The sequence below is a fragment of the Prunus persica genome, chromosome G8 (assembly GCF_000346465.2).
Source record: "Prunus persica cultivar Lovell chromosome G8, Prunus_persica_NCBIv2, whole genome shotgun sequence".
In the NCBI taxonomy this organism is placed as follows: Eukaryota; Viridiplantae; Streptophyta; class Magnoliopsida; order Rosales; family Rosaceae; genus Prunus; species Prunus persica.
Genome location: NC_034016.1, coordinates 11,153,602 through 11,179,161, shown reverse-complemented (window position 1 = coordinate 11,179,161; position 25,560 = coordinate 11,153,602). Strand labels below are relative to the sequence as shown.

Here is a 25,560-nt window from a genome sequence, read left to right as displayed (position 1 = left end):
ATATATATAGATTTATGTTTAACCCTAAGTTAACCTACCTCTCCTAATTCTTCCTAATCTTCTCTAGAACTTCATATTGACGTGATTTTGAATAGTTGAGTTGAACTTTATAGTTAATTTCGATATGTTGAATGATAATTTGCATTTCATAAGGGCACGTTAAACATTTTCATGATCTCGTGCATTTTTGTATCTGTCATTTTGCTACAGCTAAAATCTACAATTATATTTTTAGATTCTTTAAACCTCTGTAAAACTTTGTTTACATGGAATTATGCCTCATTGATCTATCTGATCACCCCTTGTTTCCTATGCAGTCATATTGGTAAGCACCAAAGCTCATGCTCTTCACCATGAGAAATTTCTTTCTTAAACTCAATAATTGGGCAGTGTTTGGGCTAACCCTCCAAATATGACTACACTAGTAATATAAGCACACACCAATTTCTTGTTAACACTGCCGTTGGCATCACGTTAGCAACTATATCAAGCAACATGACTTAAACTTAATTAAAACTAAGGTAAAATAGAAGAAAGTTTAAAATTCAGAAAGCATACAATTGGACTGGTAATATTAATGAAAAACACACAGATTTTATCAAGATGATATAAGTACAAAACCAGAGGATCTCAAAGCAGCCAGTGTGCACACATAGGAATATAGAAATCCCAAACTGCAATTTACAGCAAAAGGAAATATTGAAACTTTGTGGACACTCCATTCATCTAAAAAACAATATAAACAAAGCAAAAGGGCCACACCACACAAAACACCAGGACGGATGATGATTATTATAACAATAACACTCTTGAGGATGAAGATGAAATAAAAGTTTCATACTGAACGAATGTTCCAAACTAAGAGTTGCCCGATGTGCTTGCCTCGCCGGATGGTCCAATGTACCTATATGGGACATGGGCTATTTTCAACCAATCCTCACCACTACCTTGTTTGCACCTTTCCTCAAGCTCAGGACATTCTTGAATAGAGAGGTGCTGGAGTTCAGTGAGAGACTTCAGACCTGATGGCAATACTCTTGAATTAGGACAATCAGATATGGTCAGAGATCTGAGCGAATCAAGATTCTCCAACCAATCTGGCAAAGCATCTAGCTTGGGGCAGCTACTAATTTCCAAGCAGTGCAGCGTCCGGCTATTTTGTAACCCACTTGGGAGAGAATCAAACATAGGACAGTTCGAGATAGTGAAGCTTCGAAGTGAGGAGAGGTGTTGCACACCCTCTGGGAAAGAACCAAGGTTTGGACAATACATAAACGTCAAGTGCTCGAGGAATGTAAGACGTTCTAAACTGGATGACAAAGAAGTCAGATGGCTACAATTCTCAATGGACAAAGTTCGAAGGGAACTTAATCCTGCAATTCCACCATCTGGCATGGTTAGTAGACTGTGACAGTCACTAATCTCCAGCGACTCCAGAGTTTTGAGGTTCTTTAAACTCTGTGGCAGAGAGGATAACTCATCACACCAACGAATCGTCAATGATTTCAGAGCAGTGAGATTTCCAATCTCCGAAGGGAGTGAACCGAGCTTGGGGAGAGACAATATCTGTAAAGAAGACAGATAAGGTGATGCAAAGAGCCCTTCCGGCAGAGAGACCAGGCCTTGAATTTTTTCTAGAACAAGCACAGAAAGCAAACTTAAATTTGCTATGGACATCATCGTTGGATTACAGTCCCGCAGCTCCAAATGTTGAAGGGACTGACATAACGGTATATGTGCTAACCTTGGACAACCTTTCAAAGTAAATTTCTTCAATCTGGGGAATGCATTTGCATCATTTGCAGTTGACCACTCTTCCAAGTTTGAAAATTCACTAATTGATAGTTCTTCGAGGGATGGAAACCACATGTCCGTACCGTCACCATAGAACTCTGTACCGATGCTCCTCACGCCATGCATTCCATTCAGAGAAAGTGTCTTAAGTAGTGGAAAATTCCCAAGGGCTGGAAGATGTTCACAACTTTTACAGTTGGTGAAATCAACGGAAGTAAGATTTGGGAGAGCCCAATGAGGAAATTTGATTCCTAGGTACCCATTTATAACTAGCTTTTTCAGATTTTTGTGTGGCTGCAGCCCTTCAAGAATTTCTTCCACAGGATCATGCTGTTGTAGGGGTGCCTCAGATCGTGAGGCAATATAATCGTTAATTTCATTAGGTCGGGCTTTAGGCTTCCCAAACGATTCGTAGACATCTCCAAATCCGCAATCTAATCCCCAATATAATCCTAACGACTCAAGATTTTCCTTCGACTTCAACCCAGCTGATTGTGCTTCTGCTGCATATGTTGCGTTCTGCAAACAGGCAATATTCAACTTGCCACAAAGATTCAAACCTTCCAGCGTATTAAGGGCCCCAGGAACCCTGTTGACGACAAACAATGGCAATGTCTGAAGTTGGTGCAAAATTCGAATCTCAAGAGGCATAAAAGCCAAACTTACACATCCAACTAGATTGAGATGTCTTAGGCTGGTCATCATTTCCAAGCTTGGCAGCCGTTCAAGATTCTGACAACCAAATAGATTCAAAGTCTGCAAATAGCATAGATTCCTTGTGCTGTGAGGTAACTTGGTGATCGGTGTGTAAGAGAGGTCAAGATACCTCAAACATATCAAACCACCCAATGATTCTGGCAAATCAGAAACACCACAACTGCTCAGGTCTAGCGCACGCAAGTATCCAAAACTTGAAAACATTTTACTTTTGCCATTTAACAAGCCGGATTCTCCAATCAATAAGAGAGTTCGTAAATGTTTTGCTTCAAATAGTTCTTTTGGCATTCCAATCGCCCTATATTTGTAAACAACGGATGCATGGCGAATTTGTGCTGCACTATGTTCAAGCATCATGGATTCATTTCCTGCTACATATCGTGCAAGATCATGTATAACATCATTCATTTTGTATTCAACTAAGCCGCTGCCATCACAAATCTCTACTTCTTGAAAGAAAGACAACCACAACAAATCGTCGAAGTATTCATCACCAATGTCTTCTGGTCGCCTGCTTCCATCTTGCAGAAGTAAGCCTGATGCCATCCACAGATGAATTAACTTCTGCTTCTTGAACTCATAATCTTTTGGAAATATTGAGCAGAATGCAAAGCATTCTCTAAGATGAGATGGCAGGTGATGATAACTCAACATGAGGGCAGGCAAAACTTTATGTTGGTTTTCGTCTAATTTCCAAAGTTCGCAATCTCGCATAGACAACCACTGCTTTTCATTTCTTTTCAAGCGCATTGAACTTCCCAAACTTTTTGCTGCTAATGGCACACCACCACATTTTCTGACAATCTGTTTTCCAATCAGCGAAAGGTTTGGATGCTTTTCTTCTTCTCCTCGTGCAAAAGCCCGTTGCTTGAACAATTCCCAGCAATCATCATCTGTCAGACCGTTCAAACAAATTGAGGAATTTGGGAAGTCCATCATATATGGAACCTTTTTACTGCGGGTAGTGACAATGATTTTGCATCCATCAACACCCCCTCCAAACAAAGGTTTAAGTTTGTCCCAATCATCCTGGTCTTCCGTCCAAACGTCATCTAACACAATCAAATATCTTTTCTTCTGCAGCAATTGCGAAATCTGAGACTGAAGTAGCTCAATCTCCGACAACTTGCATATACCACTTGTTAAGGATGAAATAATTGTCTTCATGATCTTTTTGATATTGAAATTAGAAGAGACAAAAATCCACATCCTAACATCAAAGTGTTGAATAACTCTCTCATCATTATATGACATTTGAGCAAGAGTGGTCTTACCAATTCCTCCGATGCCGATGATTGGAATGCATGTCGCATATGAACAACCCTCCTGGTAATTAGTTTGAGAAGACAGTAATAGCTTGACTAACTTCTCTTTGTCATCCTCTCGTCCATGAATCCTTGAGTCGACGAAAGAGCTCGTCTCCCTTTGATCTGATCGTTGATCTGATATTGGCTGGGTATCTCCAATTTTCAACTTAGAAGATCCCTCACCCACAATCATTTCTAACTTCTTGAGTATCTTTCTGACTTTGTCAGTAAGAACTGCATAGCTGTCTAATGTCTGCTCACCAAAGTCTTCATCAATCATGCAGGTTTGTTTAGCAGTAAAGACGTCAAGAAGATCCTCAGCGTCACAAACTGCATTCTTGAGGTCTGATAACCAAAGCCTGACAGTTTTGTTGGTGAATTGTTGCACTTCTGCATCTGCAAGAGTAGCTTGAGCCCGCACCAAGGCATGCTGCAGGCTCTGGAATATGTTGTAATTGAAACCCAATCTATCAGCAAGCCCTTGTAGGACTGGAGATGCCAATCTGTCAAAGAGAACTTGCAAAGCCGGGGACAAAATGATGCCTACAGCTGCATCCATATCTAGCACCAACAAACCAGTTTAACCAAAACAAGGCTCAGATCAGAATGTCTGGTTCAGTTTGGTTGGAGATGGAAATGGAATGGAACTGAACAAGAGGATAAGTTCATTTTGGTTCATGAGTCAGGATCTATGATGAGTCGGGATCTATGAGAAAATTATTATCAGCCCGGCCCCTCTTTGAAAACTTACTACCCAATTATACTCTGACAAGCACAAACGTCCAAATATAGGGCCACTAGGAAGAGCAAAATTTCAACTTCCTTCTTAAACTTTTGTTATTAGGAAACCACCAAGCACCTTCATCTATTTTAAAAATTTGTCTGATTCTTCCCCATTTTCTCACTAGCATTTAGTTCCCCATTTCCCCATTTTCTCACTAGCAAAGCAAAAGAGGACCCAAAATCTGTCCTTGTTATTGACCAGAGCCTTAAGGGGTCATTTGTTACATAAGCCTGGTTTGGACTAAATTTAGTACCATGTTTGTTTTACTTAATCCTAGTCTTAGATGAGATTGCTAAAACCGGGCCCACCAAAAACACCTCCTTAGGAAAGGACTACTAAACCCATATGGAAATGGAGGATTAACTAGTCTCATGCTCACTAATGTATAAAATGCATAATATATTATATTGTAATACTAATAACATATATTATTATTATTATTATTATACTTACATACACATATACTATAATATACATATATACACATATATAATATATGTGTATATGCATATATATATATATGTATTATACCCATGTATGTATATGTATTATACCCATGTATATTATAATATACATATATACACCCATATACATATATATTATAAAATACATATATACACATACTATATATATGTATTTATACATATATATAGATAGTTTTGAAAAAATAAAAAAATCTAGTCCTAGTCCAAGCATACACCAAATGCAGGATAAGTGTTATTCAACATAGACCAAGTCAAGCCAAGCCATGACAGTCCCTAAGCATAGTCAATGCCAAGACAGTCCTGTATAACAAACGAGCCCGACACCATATTTGACTAGGAAAGCAAATAAGAACAGTCACTACTTGGGGACCTAAAGTCACAAAATAAGCAGTTGCTGCAGTAATTTCCCCTTTCTCGGTAGAAGCAGTAATGAAACAATGGCCAAAAAAAAAGAAAAAAAAAGAAAAAAAAGAAGTGGGATGGGCTAAACCATCAAGCTAGAAGAAGAAGCAGAGCAACAGAATGGGTGGGATTTTGTGCTAGGATAATCTAAAACTACAATTTACAAAAATAAAACACAAATTTGCTGGACATTTTATTAACTGAAAATTTAGAAATACTGTTACATTTATAATTCCACTAAGCTTTTCAGTAGATTAAAACACTGATAGCACTTGATCTTGACGATGAGGGGCAAGGTGTTCGAGGCAGGCCAACTGAGCAAGCAAAGCGAGCTGTTGTACGGCCTTCAGTTGATGTTGTGTTGCGTTGATTTACGTCTTGAGGTAGCAGCAATTTAAATTCTATTCTTCTTTGTTCACGTTCCTCTTTGTCATTCGATAAAAAGAATACCAAAAGAAAAATACAAAATAGAAAATTTTCAAAAATTTTGTATTTTTCTTTTTTGTATGATAAGTACCAAAACCCAGAAAGAGAAATAAAGCAAAACGAGAGGAGACAATTTCTTCATTCATATCCAAAAATGGCCAAAGGCCTCAAACTAAATAAAGTGTGAGCTCACCAACGGTATTGGCTAGAAAACATTACACGTGTCTACAGGCATGGATTCAGGATTCAAAAATGACTTAGACTAATTGTTTTCAAATGGTATATAACCTCTTAAATAATACTCTACGAGTTTTTAAATGACCCTTGCAACTAATAAAGCAACATCAATATATACAAAGAACCATAAACTTCAATGACCCTTGATTAAATTTCATAAATATTAACATGTTACAAAACTCACAACTCAAAAACTTAAAGAAAAACATAGAGAAACTAGCTGTCCACAACATGAGACTTTAGTTTGGCCCTCTAGACATCCTCTCTTGGGTTTTCACGTACTGCTTCTTGGGGCTCATCACTTGAGCTTCCAAAGATCACTCTCTTAGCATGAGAGAAACTTGTGTCGTAATCTCCTCACTTGCGTTTACCTGATATCTCCAAAGCCTCCAATTGCTCTTGCATGTCTCTAGAGTAAACAGCTAGCATCACTGCTGTTTGTTCTCCTCCTGCAACACGGTGTCTATGTCTATGGGTAATAATAAGCCCATTAGTGAAGGATCCTAACATTTCTCACCCCTTAAAAGGAGGTATGTCCTCAGGCCTCTTAGCACAGTTAAATGCAACCAAACTCACTCGATACATAATAATGCATAGGTTGGAAAAAAAAATTGTCCTTGAACATAGCCATCTGCTCCCAAAAGAGAACCACCATGTGCAATGACCAAAAAGAACTAGCACATTATGTTTACTTAATAGGAATGGAAGAAGTCGGGGTCGCTTTCTCACATTCAAGGAGAGCCAAACGAAAACATTAGAGTAAGGATTTTTCTCACATCTTGTTTGAAAAGATTGAAAAATGGTGTGGGAAGGCTACTACAGAGAGGCATGGTTTAGAAATGTGGGTGGAAGACTGGGAGCGAGTGTCAAAAATTGAAACAAAGGAAAATCTATTTTTTGAACCTTCTATTCGAGGAGGCAAGATAATAAAAGACATGAGACTAATTAGTTTAATAATTTTTTAGGGATGTGATTTCCCCATTCCTTTTTGCTTTTTAATACTTTTTAATTAATTTTGTTCTTTCTTTTTCCTATTCTACCCTTACCCTACATTGATTTCTTTTTACTTCACTTTTATATTAGTTCTTTTTCTTTACCCTTAATTTTCCAACTTGCACTCTATTTTTAGTATTTTTTTTTCCTTTAATCAAGTAAGAAATTAAGCAATTTTTTTTCCCCTTAATACTGAAAATGGAGTGTAAGTTGGAAAATTAAGTGTAAAGAAAAATAAATAATATAAAGTGAAGTAAAAAAGAAAATAACGTAGGGTAAGGACATAATAGGAAAGATAAAGAATAAAATTGATTAAAAAGTATTAAAAAGTAAAAAGAAGTGTAAGTTGAGAAAAAGGGAGTGGGGAAATCAGATCCCATTTTTTAATGTGTGTAGTTATGGAAGAAAAGCTTTATGAATGTAGCAGTTCACATGGAAATTACCCAATTTTCAATGTAGCACTTCACACTCTGGTTATTTACTATAATTGTATTGAAATTAAGCTTATGAATTTTAGCTTTCGAAGAGGAGATGATTAAAGAACAAATTTAATGGGTTAAACCGACGAAAATTAGGCATTGTTATTAGAACAAAATGTGATGATTAAATTAATAAAATTGAAAGTATATTTATAAATACGGATAAATTGCTATTTTGCTCACCTGAATTATACTATAATTGCCAATTTTTTTTTTTAAATTTTATAAATAAGAATTTAAACTATTTGAAAATGGCAAATTTAGGACTTGATGTCAATTTTTTGAATGCCCATCCAATTTCCGTCAATATTAAGAGTAAATTTGTAATTTTAAAGAAAATAAAAATTATATCTAATCAAATTACTAAATAATAGTAAAAGGATTTTTATTGAACAAAATTAAAGAACCCCACCTCAACATCGATGGTGTGAAGCCAACTTCGGCAACGCACCACCCCTCTCTACTCCAATTTTTTTTTTTTTTTAAAAAAAAAAACTATCAAACACCTCAACTAGTTCTTTTTTTATCATGTAGAGGAGTCACAAAATTTTTTTTAATATATATTTTTTTCTCATTTTTCTGACACATTTATGGCGAGTTTCAAATTAGTCATTTATATATATTTTAAATTCTTACTTATCGAAAAAATAATTCAAAGAAAAATTTGACAATTAGGCTGACATTTTATCATGCTGGCGTCATTAAATTGAAAGTTTAATGCGCGACGTAATGGAGGAAATGACACCGTTTGGCTTTATTTTCTTGAACTTAAAAACTCTGTCCCAAAATTAAAAAAAAAAACTGGAGAGATGAAACGCCAGCGTTTTGCTCGACTCTTTAAGCATAACAACTGTACAATACGTCATCGGTTTGCCAGAACATTTTAGCAGCGTCTTCTTCTTTGCTCTGCCGCGCCTCTGCAATTTCGCGCACGCTTTTGGAATTTCGCTTACGCCTCTGCAACTTTGAGCACGACAACATCCTCTAAACAGATGTGAGCCTGAGGCGTTTTACGATTGACTCCCCTCGACTTGCGTTCGAAGGCATGCCTTTCAAAACCTTGCCATTTTCTCCTATTTCTGTATTGGGTTTGTGCCTGTAACTTCAGAAGCCAACGGCATTGCCGAAGAAGAAATCTGATTCAGCCACCACCACCTGTATGTATTTTCTTTTTGCAAGGTTTCTGTTAGTCATGGTGCGCAAGCGTAAGTTAGGGGCATCTGCAAGTTGTGTAGCTGAAGATGCTAATTGTGCTGAAAATGCAATACAGATTTAGCAATCTTCCAGACGAAGTTGCTCATCGGATTCTTTCCTTCCTCTCTTTCAAAGATCTCACTCGAGTGGGCGCCGTGTCGAAAAGATGCAGGCAATTTCATCTATCAGTTCCGGTCGTGAGTTTTGATTATTCAAGTTGAAAACCACGTGGAGTAACCAACCAGAAGATAGTGAAGTTGATGAGCTCTTTGGATAGGTACTTGTGTTATCGTGGTGATCATAGGATGCAAGTCTTCAGCATTAATTGGAGCTGCTTTGGATCTGAACCAGCGAGCAAGTTTTCTGATGATCATTTTCGGGTGATCACCTGGATTGTTAATGCGGTAAGGTGCAATGTTGAAGTGCTTGATCTCCGTTTGGCATGTGATTCTCTTGCGCTTCCATCTTTCCGAGTCTTTGCGGTCTCTATCAGTGCATTTGACTTGGAGGATTCTTGAAGCCCCGTCTGTATCCTTTTCCAGTAATCTCTGTTACTTAAGCAATTGCTTGTTTCCCTATTGTCAAAAACATTGAATTTTGGTTTATATGAAGCTAGACTTGAATTACGAGGAAGGAGAGAAAATTTTGTGTTTGGTTCACGAATGACTTGAGTTTGCTTTTTTATTCTCTGACGAAAACACAGGAATTTAATTAATATGATATCCATAGAATACCATATCAGAGGATTCTCAAAACAGCCTTGTACATAGAAATACATAAATCCCGTATAAAGAGAAAATAAAAAAGGACACCACAACATCAAGAGGAATGACTTACCATAACGATAATAGCTTGTTGATGACAATGAAATAGAAGTTTCTACTGAGAAGATGCTTGGACAGAAGAGCTTCTCGATGTGCTAGCTTCGCCAGACCGCTTTACCTGAGGCGGTCCAATGTACTTATGCGGGACATGGGCTATTTTCAACCAATCCTCACCGCTACCTTGTCTGCATCTTTCCTCAAGCTCAGGACATTCTTGAATAGAGAGGTGCTGGAGTTTAGTGAGAAGCTTGAAACCCGGAGGCAGTAGTGTCAAATTAGGACAATCATATATGGTCAAAGATCTAAGAGAAGCAAGATCCTCAAACCATTCTGGCAAAGCTGTTAGATTGGGGCAGCTACTGATTTCCAAGCAGTGCAGGGTCTTGACATTTTGCAACCCTTCTGGCAGAGAATCAAACCAAGGACAGTTCAGAACCATCAAACTTCGAAGGGAGGAGAGTTGTTGCACACCTGCTGGAAAAGAACCAAGTTTTGGACAGTCCATGATGGTCAAGTCCTCAAGCAATGTGAGCTGTTCCAAACTCGAGGACAGAGAAGTCAGGTCATTGCAGTTTTCAATGGACAAAGTTCGAAATGAAGCCAAACTTGCAATTCCACCATCTGGCAGGGATGTTAACTTGCCACAGCCACTAATCTCCAGTGACTCCAGAGCTTTAAGGTTCTGCAAACTTTGTGGTAGAGAGGACAGCTCTCCACACCCACGAATGGTCAATGATTTCAGAGAACTAAGGTTTTGCATATGCAAAGGCATTGAATGAAGCTTGGGGCAAGACAAAATCTTCAAGGAAGACAGACTAGCTGATGCAACGAGCCCTTCTGGGAGATACATTAGGTCTGGAATTTTGTCAAGAATAAGAACAGATAGCAAACTTAAATCTGCTATGGGCACCATCGTAAGATTACAATTCCGTAGCTCCAAATGTTGAAGGGACTGAGGTAACGGTATATGTGCTAACTTGGGGCAACTCTTTACAGTTAATTTCTTCAATCTAGGGAATGCATTTCCAACATTTGCACTTGACCACTCTTCCAAGTTTGCAAAATCACTTATTGATAATTCTTCGAGTGATGGAAACCATATGTCTATACCGTCACCATAGAACTCTATACCAATGCTCTTCATGCGGTGCATTCCTTGCAGAGAAAGTGTCTTAAGTAGCTGAAGATTCCCAAGGGCTGGAAGATGTTCACAACTTCCACAGTTGGTGAAATTAGCAGCGACAAGTTTTGGGAGAGCCCAATCAGGAAATTTGATTCCAGGATACCCATTTATAACTAGCTTTTTCAGATTTTTGTGTGGTTGCAGACCTTTAATAACTTCTTCAGATTGTCGTGCTGTATGTGATCCTGAGACACCTACTTTAGGTTGGGCATTAGGTAGTTTTGGGAATGAATCTCTAAATTGCGGTATAAGACCCCAGTATAATCCCAATGACTCAAGATTTTTCTTCTTGTGCAGTTCTGGTGATTCTGATGAAGAAACATTGTGAATATTCTCCAAGCAAGTAATATTCAACTCTCCATAAAGATTTAAACCTTGCAGCTCAACATTCCGCGCCAACTTCGGCACAACAAAAAGTGGCAATGTCTGAAGTTTATCTAAACGTCTAATGTTAAGAAACATATCAGTCAAACGCACACATCCACTTAAGTTAAGATGTCTTAGGTTGAATCCCAAAGAAGGCAAAACCATAAGATTATGGCAACCAATTAGATTTAAGGTCTGCAAAGATAAGAGATACTTCATGCTTCCAGGTAACTGGAAGAAAAGTGTGTAAGACAAGTCAAGATACCTCAAACATATCAAGTCACCCAAGGAATCCGGTAGACAAACAAGATCACAGTTGTTGAGATCTAGCACTCGCAAGTATTGAAAACTTGAATAAATTTTATTTTGATTCTCTAACCTACCAGAATCTCCGATCAAAAAGAGAGTTCGCAAATGTTCTGCTTCATATAGAGTTTCTGGAATTGTAATTCTTGCACCATATCTATAAACAACAGATGCGTGGCGAATCTCTGCTGGTGACCAATTTTGTGGCCGACCCTGTTCAAGTACCACATATTCTTTTCCTGCAACATATCGTGCAAGATCATGAATGATATCATTCATCTTGTATCCAATTGTTTCTCCACCGTCATGTAGCCGTACTTCTTGCAAGAAAGATATCCACAACAATTCGGAAAAGTATTCCTCACCAATGTCTTCAGGCCGCTTGCTTCCTTCTTTTGGAATGAAGCCTTCTGCCATCCATAGATGAATCAACTTCTGCTTCTTGAATTCATAATTTTTGGGAAATAATGAGAAGAATGCAAAGCATTGTCTAAGATGTGGGGGTAGACTCAACATCAGGGTAGGGAAAACTTTATGTTGGCTTTCATCTGAATCCCAGAGTTCACAATCTCGCATAAATAACCACTGTTTTTCTTCTCTTTTCAAGCGCATTGAGCTTCCCAAACTTTTTGCAGCTAACGGCACGCCTCCAACTTTTTTGATAATCTCCTTTCCAATCTGTGTAAGATTTGGATACTTCTCTTCTTCGCCGCATCGAAATGCCCGGTGCTTGAACAAAGACCAGCAATCATCATCCTCCAAACCATTTAAATAAAATGGTGAATTTGGGAAGTCCATCATGAATGGAATTTTTTGACTGCGGGTGGTGACAATGATTTTGCATCCATCAAGACCCCTTCTAAACAAAGCTCTTAGTTTGTCCCAATCATCCTGGTCTTCCGTCCAAACATCATCTAACACAATCAGGCATCTTTTCTTCTGTAGCAATTTTGAAAGCCGAGACTGAAGTAGTTCAATCTCTGACAACTTGCATTCATCCTCTGTTGCACACTCAATGGCTGCCTTCATAATCTTCTTGACATTGAAATCCTCAGAAACAAAAATCCATATTCTAGAGTCAAAGTGTTGGAGTACCCTCTCATCGTTATATGCCAACTGAGTAAGAGTTGTCTTGCCAATTCCTCCAATACCAATTATTGGAATACAAGTTGCATATCCATCCTGGGAAGTTTCCGAAGACAATAACAGTTTGACTAACTTCTCTTTCTCATAATCTCTTCCATATATCTTTGAGTCGTCGACCCAAGAGTCAGTCTCCCTTTGGATAGATCGTCGATCTCCTATGCTAGGCTCTCTAAAATTAAATGTCGAGAGTCCCTCATTTATCGTCTTTTCTAATCTGTGGATTGTCTTTTTAATTTTTTCAGCATCAGAGGCTTTTAGATAGAAAGGTTTAGTTAAAAAGTCAGCAAACCTGATGGTTTTGGATGATTGGAACAAACTCACATATTTGTCCAGAAGGTCCTCAGCATCAGAAGCAGCATTCTTGAGGTTTGACAACCAAAGCCTAACATATTTGTTGGTTAATTGTTGATCCTCTGCAGCTTGAAGAATAGCTTGAACCCTTATTAAGGAATCTTGTAGGCCGTTGCGGATGTCCTCGACACCCCAGATATCAGCAAGTGCTTCTAAGGCTGGGGAGGCCAATCTGTCAAAGATCACTTGCAAAGCAGGGGATAAAACTATGCTTGCTGCTTCCATTTCTAGCTGCGGCAAGGCTGAGATGGTGGCAAAAATGGTGAGAATATTTGGATATGGAAATGGAATGGATCTGAACAAGTGGAGATTTTCAATTTGATTGATGTTCAAAAGCAAGAACATATGTGATTCACACTCAAAGTCAAGGTCTATCATCCTAATCACTATGGCCCCTCTTTGAAAAACTTGCATCCAATTACATCACTTCTATCCTCTTTTTCAGCAGAAATTTCCCCACTACCCTTCACCAAAGAAAGGAAGACATTTTTCCACCTTCATCATTGATTACGACGTATTATTTTTGTCAACATACCATTAAATGCTATGTTTTGTAACCTCCCTATCTAAAGGGATGCATGTTGTAAGGTTGTGGTATCCCATTCAAATCTGAAGCATTAACCTAGAAATGAAGATAGAGAAATATAGAGTTTACTCTCATTATTTTGTCTATTTCACAACACATTATCAACACGAATGTCGCTTTGATATATTTTATTTACTTCTGAATTTTCTCAACTAAGGGTTATGTGGTTATTTTTCTCTCTCCTCATAAGATTATAACCGTTGAAGATGATCCACCATCTATGGTAGGTTGAATATCAAGATCTTACACCTCTAGTTTTCTAATCCAAATTAGTATTAGCACGGCCCCTCTTTGAAAACTTTCCACCCAACTATACATTGACAAGCACAAAGGTCCAAATGCAGGGCCACTAGAAATCCTAAGCCATGAGTGATGTTCTTGAAAAAAGAACGAGTGACACAGATATGTAATAGGCTAGGGCCAAACAAGTAGAAAATAAAGCCTAGGGTCTGGAATTAAAGTATTCTAATGCATCTGGTGTATTTACTTAATGCTCGTATGTTTTTCACCTTACTTTTCTTGAGCACAATCATCTCCTTTTCTTTTCCTATCTTTTTTCTCATTCATTCAAACTTATTGAAACAAAACTCAACAGTTGAATTTTTGTTGAGTTTATAGTTGTGTTTTTGATCTGTTTCAAAAAGTAGAGATTTAGTACAGGAGATATATATGTATCTCTCCCTTTAAGCAACATTTCTTCAGTAAGAAAAGAACGTTGAGTTCTTGCTTGTTTTCTTTTTGTCAAAAAACATTGAATTCTGGTTTATATAAAGCTAAACAACAATGACTTGAATTACGAGGGAGGAGAGACACTTTAAAGTCATTCGCGCCAAATTCAAAGTACCAAACTCAAATGATCCACATCATCTGTTTATAAGAAATAAAATTTTCATCATACACCACATATGTTGGTATTCTAGATTTCTCATTCTATTCATGTTGTCAAGTGTAATACCTCGAAAAATTCGAAGTGGATTTTCATATTTCAGTGAAAAAAAATATTATGGTGGAGAATGATTATAGGTATTTTATCAAGTGATTTTGGATGAAGATTATTAAATTAAGTGTGTTTAATTTCAAGTTGGACAAAATGACCAAAATACCCCTATGTGTGAAAGATTACCAAAATACCCTTGTAGGAAAAAAATAAAAAAAAATCTGAAATGTGGAGGGCATCAAACCACCCTCCTCCCATTCTTCCCCCCCTTGCCTCAAGCTATCAAATCCACCATTTATGAAAGGATGAGTCACCTATTCTAAATTGATGACTCACTTAACCTAAGATTCTTCAATCATGAATTTATTCTCTTCTCCCCCCCCCCCCCCCCCCCCCCCCCCTCCAAATTCATTGTATCATCACTCTCTTCTAAATTGATGACTCACCTAGCCTAAGACTCTTCAATCATGAATTTCTTCTCTTCCTCATCATTCATTGTATCATCACTCTCTTCCTCATTCACAATATTTTCATCCTCATTCTTCTTTTGTTCCTCTTCAAAATCCAAAATTCATCACTTCCTTGCAGCATCCGAGAACTCAAATATCGAAAACTCAAATGAGAAAACTTCCTTCATATAAGTTGTTCATTTACGTGATTCCTATAACATGCTCCATTTTCACCTCAATCCGATTACAGGCTCCAAAAAGTTGGTATGATCACAGTAAGTTTACAATTTCCTGATTTCACAGTAGTATGCTTGGTTTCAATGTGTTCCTGTGATTTCATGTACTCAAATGACTTTGGTTCCTTCATCAAAATTGTTTCAAATGCTGTCTATTATAATATATCAAAATTTTAGGTTGACTGGACTTCTATAGCCACCTTGGGAACATTTAGAGTGGAACACTATGGTTTCTTCATGATAGTTACTCCAAATTCTCCTCTTTATAACATATCCAACGGTCAGCAAAACACAAACATTACAACTCTCTGAAAATTCGTATGAACAAGACTTGTTCATTGATTATATTGAATTTCTTGTTATAGATGTGTACTTTCTTACAAATGGCTTGTTACTTGTCATTCAATTGATCAAATTAGCCACTATCATCTCAAGTAAATGATTCTTTGAAGGTATGAAGCTCATCTTCTTATTGTCTCTTTGATTACTAGTTGTAAATCAAGTATTAGTTAGAATGCCTCAATGACATATATCTCTTTCAAAGTATGCTTCTGTCAAGTTCTAGATTAAATTGAGTTTTGTTTGTGAAATTTCAAATTAGAGATTGGAATTGTTCTGATTCTACCGCATGCCCTGTTTTGAATACGTGTTTGAAAACTTCATGAACTTGGATTTTCATGAAATTTAAGCATGTTTTACTTTCACGTATTTTCTTCAAATCTGGAAAGTTTTATCTAGTTTGGTTGTAAATTGAAATTTTGGTGAGTTTTCAAAATAAAGTGTACAAACCTGAAAAAAGAACATTCTGCAGCCTAGTCTGTTTTGGTTTCTATCTTGACATGATTCCTTAACCCTAATTTCCATCAAATTTTGAAAATTTTAATTTTTCTATGTCTAGTTGTGATCTGAAATTTTTTACATTATTTTGATTTAAACTCAATATTTAGTGAATTTTCAAAGTTAACGTGTTCCAACCTAAATGTTTAGAACAAAACTAAAGTTTTTGTTTTAAATTGATGTTTTAAATTTTCTTTATGACTCTAGAGCCGAACCACCTAATTTTAAACATCCCATAGAGTAGAAATATTATAGGAGAGGAATAGATTGGTTTTTCCTTGACGCTTGGTTCTATGCTTGCTTGGACGTGAGGTTAAGGGAGTAACGATCGGGTCGAACAACTTGTCAAGTGTATTATGGGACTTTAGGTCTACGTGTGCCAGTAGGATACTCAAATGTGTTTCTTTTTTTCCAGTGAATTTTTAGTCAATAAATTATCTTAATTAGGTGTTCTACTCTGCGTACTTTCGAGGATGAACCGCACAAGGTTAAGCTAGCTGGACATGAGGTAGGGTTTCCTGATTTCTCGATGATAGGGCTATGTTACTTTAATCTTGGTGCTTATATATAATATTATAAATATGAATATTATTGTTTCTTTGCTCGGTGAATATTATTTGATGTTTCTCCATGGATATTATTTTTGACGTTGGATGAATATTATTATTCATGTGATGAAGCTTGAAATATTATTGTTATTATTTATATTATTATTCCGCCCAAATAAATGATGTTTGCACCGCATTACATATGCATCATAAATACAGTGGTATTTGGGGTGTTTGTGTGTCGTTTGAGGTATATCTAAGGGGTGGGAGAAAGAAAGAAGATTGAGGAAGAAGAGAGGTTGCCCATGATTAACTAGCCGTTAAATGCCAGCTTCCCCACGAAGTCCGAATTAATAGGTAGACGTGGTCTAGAGCAACGAAACAAAATGGCACGCATCATTAGGGGGCCGATCATTAAGTCTTAAACCGTTTCAAAACGATTCAGACTTAGGGGGCATTGCTTGGGCCTAATTTCCATGCGCTAGCCCATCTGGGTACTAGCTCATATCAACGACATGGGTTTGGGCTTTGTTTTACCAAAATTGGAAGTTAGCCCAAGATGTTTTAGAAGCCCAGATCATTTTGAACCAATTGCAAAATAAATTTTCACAGGTTAAAGGTTAATTACCATTAATGGTAATTTAATCCGGAAAAGCCAGATTTAATTGGTTTAATTTGCTCCCAACTTCTAGATTTATTCCAAGGAATCAAGGTTTGATCATCACCGTTGATTACTAATTCAAAGATCAGATGAGCAAATAAGTTGGAGGATTTTCTCTCCATAATACTCACGTGATCCCAAAGACAAAATGTCAACAGGATAAAGGGGCAGAGGACATGCAGGGGAGTTGGTAGAAAGGTGAAATCGGAAACCATTCCCCATAACCATTAAATGCCAGAAAATAGGGCCAAGTTTCCTTCCCATACTCGTGAAGGTGTCGACTTGGTTTACAAGAGACAAACAAGAAATAAGAGAGTTGGTTGTCAGAAAGTCAAAACTGATCATCATGAAAACTGACTCTTGATGTGGGGCTTTTCTTGTCAGATTAACTACTACATTTTTTTGCGCTAAAGCAGAGAAATCTCTCAACAAGTGTTCTCCATATATTAAGGAATAATCACTCATGCAGATTTCCTATAAATATAGGAAGATGTGAACTGGATCAAGGACAACAAAAAATCCAATCAAAACAAAAACTCTCAGTGACACTGACAAAAATCAAACAAAGACCACACAATTCCAAAAGTTTTCACACCCTGAAGCAATCAAGCCATTCATTTTGAAAAACCCATCCAGCTTCTAACAAAACAGGCAGAACTTAGACTTCTGACTTCAGTTCAGTTCAATGAAGCAGTTCACAAAGGAAACGAAATTTTCTCTCTTTACAAATTTGGTTCAGAGCAGGTGAATCAAGTGAAGTTCAAGGTTTTTCATAATATGAAAACCTCAACAAATTTACAAAGATGCCTTGATGTCTCAAAATCACCAGAATAGCTCTTAGGTGATCCACAGTTAAGCAGAACAGGTACTGAAGTGCAATTCCAAGCCATCATTCGCCAATCCGACCACTTCCAATCCAGTCCAGACCAGAGAGATCTGAGCTCTGCCCACTCGACAAGCCTCTCCAGGGCTAAATTTGATCAAAGCTCTACCAATCTCAACATTGGTATCGATTTCCAACTGATCCTCATTAGTTGAAGGTGCTGACGTGCGATTCCAGCACAAATATATCCATTACAGCCTGAGTCACAGACAACAATCCAAGCAAAAATCGAGGCTCAATGTTCTAATGTTCTTCCAGACTTGACGGTTCTCTTTTGTTTAAGTTGTATAGTAGACAGTTCTTTTTGGGTCAATGGGAAACTTTACCCTACCACCACAGGAACTACATCAAAACTGGTAAACACAAAGGTCTTAGATTATCCCAATCATCCTGGTCTTCAGTCCAAACATCATCTAATACAATCAGGTATCTTTTCTTCTGTAGCAATTTCAAAAGCCGAGATTGAAGTAGTTCAATCTCTGACAACTTGCATTCATCCTCTGTTGCACGCTCAATTGCTTATTTCATAATCTTCTTGACATTGAAATCCTCATAAACAAAAATCCATATTCTAGAGTCGAAGTGTTGAACTACCCTCTCATCATTATATGCCAACAAAGTAAGAGTGGTCTTGCCAATTCCTTCAACACCAATTATTAGAATACATGTTGGATATCCATCCTGGGAAGATTTCAAAGATATTAACAGTTTGACTAACTTCTCTTTGTCATCATCTCTTCCATATATCTTTGAGTCGAGGACACAAGAGCCAGTCTCCCTTATGGTAGATCGTCGATCTACTATACTAGGCTCTCTAAAATTAAATTCCAAGAGCCCGTCATGTACTGTCATTTCTAGCATGTGGAGTGTCTTTCTAATTCTTTCAGCATGTGGAGTGCCTTTTGTAATTTGAAAACTGATACTAGTGAAAGCTTTATAAGCACTCTTCATGACTGACATAAGGTCCTCAACATCATAGCCTTTTTATAGTGTCTTGAGTGATAAACGAGTCCAGAAGTTCCTCAGCATCAGAAGCAGCATTATTGAGATTTGACAACCACAGCCTGATAGATTTGTTTGTTAATTGTTGCTCCTCTGCATCTTAAAGAATAGCTTGAACCCTCATTAAGTCACGTTGTAGGCTGTGGTGGTTGTCCTTGACACCCCAGATATCAGAAAACTTTTGTAGGGTTGGGGATGCTAATCTGTCAAAGATCACTTGCAAAAGAGGAGATAAAACTATAAGAGAATGAACTCAAAAGGAAGAGAGAGGGATGAGAACATAGAGATTCAGAACAATTGCTACAATCAAGATGATTCGTTCTTGTATTGTCTGCAGTATAAATATTGGTACATGGATTAGACTTTCTCAAGTCTATTTACAGAAACTTAGCGATATAAGGTAAGTCCAATCAATTACATGTATTACAAAGGAATTGACAATTAATCATTTTGGGTGATGAATGTCGTGCTTGTGGTTAGAAGGCTTCTAAGGCTGATGTAATGGGATCAGCTGATTTCATGGGACTGACAGATTGGATGGGATCCGCCGGTGTAGTATTCTCTTTACCCCCCTCAAGCTTAATGGAGCAACGCGAAGATTGAGCTTGGATTTAAGAAGAGAAAACACTCGCAACTAAGGCCTTTGGTGAATAAGTCAGCAATCTGATGAGAGGAGGGAACATAGAAGGAATGAAGAGCTTTGCGAGCAATGAGTTCGCGAACAAAATGATAGTCGATCTCGATATGACGGGTGTGAGCATGGAAAATAGGATTGGCAGCCATATAGATGGCAGAGAGATTATCAACATAGACACAAGAGGCAGAACAAAGAGGAATACCAAGTTCATGAAACAAGAAACCAAACCAACGAATTTCAACAGCAGTATGGGCAAGAGCATGATATTCAGTTTCAGTGCTAGAACGAGAAACGGTAGACTGTTTCTTGGTAGTCCATGTGAGAAGATTAGGTCCCAAAAAAATACAAGCACCAGTCGTAGACTGTCTATCATCAACAGAATCAACCCAATCAGCATAAGAGAAACTGCGTAAAGTAAAGTCATTGGACTGGCGAAACAAAATACCTTGCTCAACTGTACCTTTGATATACCAAAAAATGCGCTTGACAACCTGAAGATGAGAAGAACGAGGGTTGTGTATGAACTAACACACCTGATTAACAGCAAAAGAAATATCAGGTCGTGATAGAGTAAGATATTATAGGCTACCCACCATACTCCGATAGGTAGAGGGATCAGATAAGGGATCACCATCCATACAGGACAATCGAGTGTCAAAAGGCAACGGTGTAGGACACGGTTTGCATTTAGTCATATTAAACCATTTCAATAAATCAACTGCATATCTAGTTTGAGAGAGAAATAAATGATCGGGAAACCGAGTAATTTCCATGCCAAGGAAAAAATTGGCCTCACCCATTCAGCGACTGTCAAAGGTGGAGCACAATTGATCAAGAAATCGGTGGACACTTTGTGGTTCAGACCTGATGACAATGATGTCACGCACATATACAAGAACATAAACTGTGCAGGAAGAGGAGCGATGAATAAAGAGTGATGCATTAGAGTGACTGTGAACAAATCCCTGAGCAAGAAGAAAGGCACTGAGGCGTTGGAACCAAGCTCGGGAAGCCTGCTTAAAGCCATAGAGAGCCTTATAGAGCTGACATACATCTTGAGGACGCGAGGAACCATGAAAACCAGGACGTTGTTTCATATACACCTCTTCTTGCAAGTACCCATTCAAAAAGGCATTTCGAACATCAAGCTGTTGAAGAGACCAGTTATAAAACATAGCTAGAGACAAGATAGTGCGAATGGTGGCCGGTTTAACGACTGGGCTAAATGTTTCTTCGTAATAAAATCCTTCTTATTGATTGAATCCCTTGGCAACAAGGCGAGCCTTGTAGCGGTCAACAGAGCCATCGGCTTTCCGTTTAACTTTGAAAACCCACTTGCATCCCACAATATTCATTCGAGAGGCTGCTGGAACCAAAGACCATGTTTGATTCCTCAGGAGGGCATCATATTCATCTTTCATGGCAGCTTGCTAGTGACTGTATTTGGAAGCCTGGGTGAAACTTGTTAGTTCGAAAGACATGGGATCAGAGTAGGCAGCAGAGAGAGCATGGGGTAATGAGTGCATATGGGTTGGAGAGTACATGGGTTTTGGGGTAGGACCAAAAGGGATGATGGGCTTGAGGCTCTTAAAATTTTGGGGAGGGTTTGGTGTATCTAGAGAATTAGGAAAGAGAGATGGGTCAAGAGGGGAAGAAGAAGGAGTGGACAGATGAAGATGGGGGTGTCGACTCGGGTGATGGGTTTGTGGTATCCGTGATGGATGCTCAGGTCGTAGGACTAATGGCAGCGAGGGAGACAGAGGCGACAGCAAGGGGTTTTGGGAGTGAGAGAACGATGAAAGAACGGTGTCTATTGGAGCAGGGGAGAAAAGTTGTGTTGGGTCAGATTGTGTGGGATCAGATTAAGGTGGGTTGACGAAGGGGTTGACTGATAGAGAGTCAAGAATAATGGGGGCAGATTGGGTTGGACTTGTAGAAGTGTTGATTTGTGGAGAGTACAGGCTGTGCCTAATATCAAATTAAGCGGCAGGTGTGAACTGGCCGGCATGTGTAATATGAGATTGTTGGTTGGAGAAGCTTGTCTCATAAAAAATCACATTCAAGGATATATAAATGCGACCTAAAATAGGATCGAGACAACGATAGCCTTTATAATGATCATCATAGACAATAAATGCACATGGAAAAAATTTTAAATATAATTTATGCATGTTGTATGGCACCATATGAAGGAAGCAGGCACAACCAAAACTCTTGAGAAATGTACAATCTGGTGTACGTTGAAGTAATTTCTCATAAGGAGACATGTGGTCAAGTTGAGGAGTTGGTAGGCGATTAATCAGAAAAACCGCAGTAGAGAAGGCTTCAACCTTAGGCCAACAAACAAAGTCCCATTGCAACAATATGCTGATGTTTCCTTTCCACCCCTCCATTTTGTTGGGGAGTGTATGGACACGAGATTTGATGTGATATTCCGTGATCACTTAAAAATGTCAATAATAATTTGCTAAGTAAATTCACCGCCACCATCAATCTGTAGTTGTTTGATGCTAGAGCTAAAACGATTTTCCGCCATCTTTTTGAACTGAATAAATGTAGTAAGAACTTCTGATTTCTTAGCCAATGGATATAACCAAGTGAACCGAGTATTATCATCGACAATGGATAAATAATAACGGTAACCAAAATTTGAGGAAATTGGTGCAGGGCCCCATAAGTCAAGATGTAATAGTGCTAATGATAATTGAGCATAAGAATGTCTATATTCAAAAGGCAATCGACACGATTTTCCTAATGGGCAGACATGACAATTTTTATTGGAGACAATTGTACCATCAAGTGGTAAGTGGTACTTATTCAACAATGTAGTAAAAACTGAATGAGATGAGAGTCCAAGTCAGGCATGCCACACGTCCTATGTTGTATGCTTTCCATAACAAGCAAGTTGACGAACAATATGAGGGGCTGTTTGAATATGATAAAGGCCATTAGAACTACTGCCAGTAAGGAGTACCATCCCCATCTTGTTGTCCTTCACATGAAAACTATTAGCATCCAACTCAAAGAAACAATCATTATCATAGCAGAAACGACGAATAGAGATCAAGTGTTTGTAGATCGCAGGCACACACAGGACTTCATTAAGGTTTAATGATTTATGCAACCCAGTCAACTTTGTATTGCCAATATGTGTTGTTGCTAACTAATTGTCATTCCTGACAATAATTTTATCTGTACCTGTGTAAGGATGAGCATTAGGGAGAGAGGTGGTGTTGGCTGTCATGTGGTGAGTAGCACCTGAATCAAAACACCCATTGAGGTTTGCCACATCAGCAGTAGGAAGAGAAAAGTTTGTCAAATTTTTTGCCATATATGCATGGGGCTTACGGTTAGGGCAAAACCAGGCTCTGTGGCTTTGCTTATCGCACCGAAAACAAATTACTTCAGTTCGCTGGGTATTTGAGGAATTGCCTTGTGGTGTTGGAAGAAGAGGAGGGCGTCCATTAGAGAGAGTCGTAGGAGAAGAAGTGACAGCACCAGATTGTTGATCGCGAGGTTGAGAGTGACGATCTGGAAACCAAGCCCCTTGAGTTAGCTCCCAATGTTTTGTTCTCCTTGATCCACGCCCTTGATTCCAATCCCTGCCACGACCGCGTCCTCTTCCAGATCCGTGATGAGGATTGTGATTGTGACTGGGCATGTTTGAATTGAAGGTGCACTCTTTGGATGCACGGTCAGCAGCCATAGCAACTCCTGAAGCCACGGTAAGAGACATCCATTTCTGTAGATGCTCTTCTCTTAGAGCTAGATCATAGAATCAATCGAAATCAATATCGGGATGCAAGTGAAGTGTTGTGGCTAACTCTTTGTATTCAAGACCAAGTCCATCCAGAACATAACTGATGAGTTCATCGTCATCCATTGTTGCACCAGCTTGTGTGAAGGAATCGAAGAGTGATTTGGCATAATTGAGATAATCAGTCACTGTTGTGTTGTTGTCCTTTCTGAGAGTGCGAATTTGGTCTTGAAGAACCCGTACACGGGTACTAGCAAGAGGTGAGAGGCATTTGGCCAGCATGGTCCAGGCTTGATGAGCAGTGGTACAAGGGACGAGAAGTGTCTTGATGGAAGATGAGGAAGTCGCTTTGATCCAACTCATGACCAGTTTATCCTTGGCTAACTATGGGTGCACAGATCCATCTTCTTGCACTTCGGGTGGGTCTATGTTGTTCTTGACGACTGCTGCAAGGCCATGTCTCCAATACATCTTCAAATTGGGATTTCCAACTCAAGTAGTTGGTATGATCCATAAGAACTGGGAACAACGATGAGATATTGAAAGAGGTGGGCAGACAATGGGATGAGAATGGAGGTGAGGAAAGTTTTGACATTTCAGAAACCAGTTTTGACATATCAATATTGCTTGATTCTCCAATTTAGGTGTGTTGGACATTGGTTTGGATAGGATCAATATTTTGAGGGTTAGCTCCGAAGAGCTCTGATACCATATAAGAGAATGAACTCAATATAAGAGAATGAACTCAAGAGGAAGAGAGAGGGATGAGAACAGAGAGATTAAGAACAATTGCCACAATCAAGATGATTCGTTCTCTGTATTATATGAAGTATAAATATTGGTACATGGGTTAGACTTTCTCAAGTCTATTTACAGAAACTTAGCGATATAAGGTAAGTCCAATCAATTACATATATTACAGAGGAATTGACAATTAATCATTCTGGCTGATGAATGCCATGCTTGTGGTTAGGAGGCTTCTAAGGCTGATGTAATGGGATCAGCTGATTTCATGGGACTGACAGATTGGATGGGATTTGCCGGTGTAGTATTCTCTTTAAAAACTATGTTTGCTGCTTCCATTTCTAGCAGCAACAAACCAAAGAAAAACAAAACAAGCCTGAGACTGAGATAATGAGAATGGTTGGATTTGGAAATGGAATGGATTTGAACAAGTGAAAAACTTCAATTTGGTTGATGAGACCCTTGAAGATGAATCACTATCGATGGTAGCTTGAATGTATCTTTCATTTTATCATATCTTTCCTTCTTTTTTCTTTTTTCTTTTCTGGAAATCAGAGCCCCTCCAGTTCCTTAGACAATGTAGTAATTCAATATAACACAGTTCTCTTTTTATTGAATGACAAAAGAGGAACATGTAGAGCGTCAGTGAAGAACACCCACCAAGAATAGCGTCAACTTTGATTGGAGCTAGCTGAAACCATAATGCACTGCAGCAATAGCATTGTCATTTGGTTTCCCATACCATCACTTATCAGCACCCACTGAAGGTCGTACACCTGCTCGATTTACTTGCCTAGTTGGCTTGCCTCAACCTCAGCCTCTTTCAGGTAATTCGCAGAACACCGTGCCCTCATCATCATTGTTTCAAAAACTGCACGCCTCTTTTAGTTTTCAGTTTTGATTTCTGTTGAAGAAAAGGGAGAAATGAGGGAAGGAATGGTGAAAAGAGAGGGTGGCGGGAAAGATATAGAAGAAATGTACATGGATAATATACAAAATTATATAATACTAGCCTCCCTGTACGCGCTTCTGCACGTTTGAGAGGCTTTTTTTTAATCATGCGCGCTACACGCGACTTGTAATGTTTCATAAATATTTTTTTGCAATTGTATTTATATAGATGTCAATTTCAACAGTTTCATATTTTAATCGAGCGCGTGTGATAAATCGTCGTTTTAAAAGTTTTCCTTTATCGCCCATATCTTTCTAGACGTCCATCTTAGCAATTTACACGCTATAAAAGAAAAAAAGAAAAGAAAAGAAACTGCTACGATGGACCTCTAGAAAAA

At 38.4% G+C, this 25,560-nt stretch overlaps 2 protein-coding genes, 1 long non-coding RNA gene and 1 pseudogene across 8 annotated transcripts in view; 2 read left to right on the top strand and 2 right to left on the bottom strand.

Moving 5' to 3' along the window:
* Nucleotides 538–4,667, bottom strand: LOC18768451 (disease resistance protein RGA2). The gene has a single exon (XM_020570660.1). It carries the CDS (start codon nucleotides 4,375–4,377, stop codon nucleotides 859–861), a length of 3,519 nt encoding a protein of 1,172 aa, XP_020426249.1. The 5' UTR covers nucleotides 4,378–4,667; the 3' UTR covers nucleotides 538–858.
* LOC109946272 lies at nucleotides 8,110–9,533 on the top strand (annotated as a pseudogene).
* On the bottom strand, nucleotides 9,303–13,629 carry LOC18766239 (putative disease resistance protein RGA1). Its single transcript, XM_020553618.1, has 2 exons — nucleotides 9,656–13,629; nucleotides 9,303–9,393 (listed from the first exon to the last, which is right to left on the bottom strand). The coding sequence occupies exon 1, from the start codon at nucleotides 13,406–13,408 to the stop codon at nucleotides 9,698–9,700; it is 3,711 nt and encodes a 1,236-aa protein (XP_020409207.1). The 5' UTR covers nucleotides 13,409–13,629; the 3' UTR covers nucleotides 9,303–9,393; nucleotides 9,656–9,697.
* Nucleotides 23,839–25,560, top strand: part of LOC109950644 — an 8,297-nt gene continuing 6,575 nt past the window's right edge. The window contains exon 1 of one of the 6 annotated variants that reach the window (XR_002272897.1): nucleotides 23,839–25,098. This is a non-coding gene — a long non-coding RNA (uncharacterized LOC109950644). The remainder of the gene's footprint in view (nucleotides 25,099–25,560) is intronic. The other 5 variants (XR_002272899.1, XR_002272898.1, XR_002272894.1 and 2 more) reach the window with 5 other exon arrangements.

What these genes read in the sequence shown, in the direction of transcription:
- LOC18766239 (XM_020553618.1), bottom strand. Translation starts at nt 13,408, where the DNA reads ATGCAAGTTTTTCAAAGAGGGGCCATAGTGATTAGGATGATAGACCTT.
- LOC18768451 (XM_020570660.1), bottom strand. Translation starts at nt 4,377, where the DNA reads ATGGATGCAGCTGTAGGCATCATTTTGTCCCCGGCTTTGCAAGTTCTC.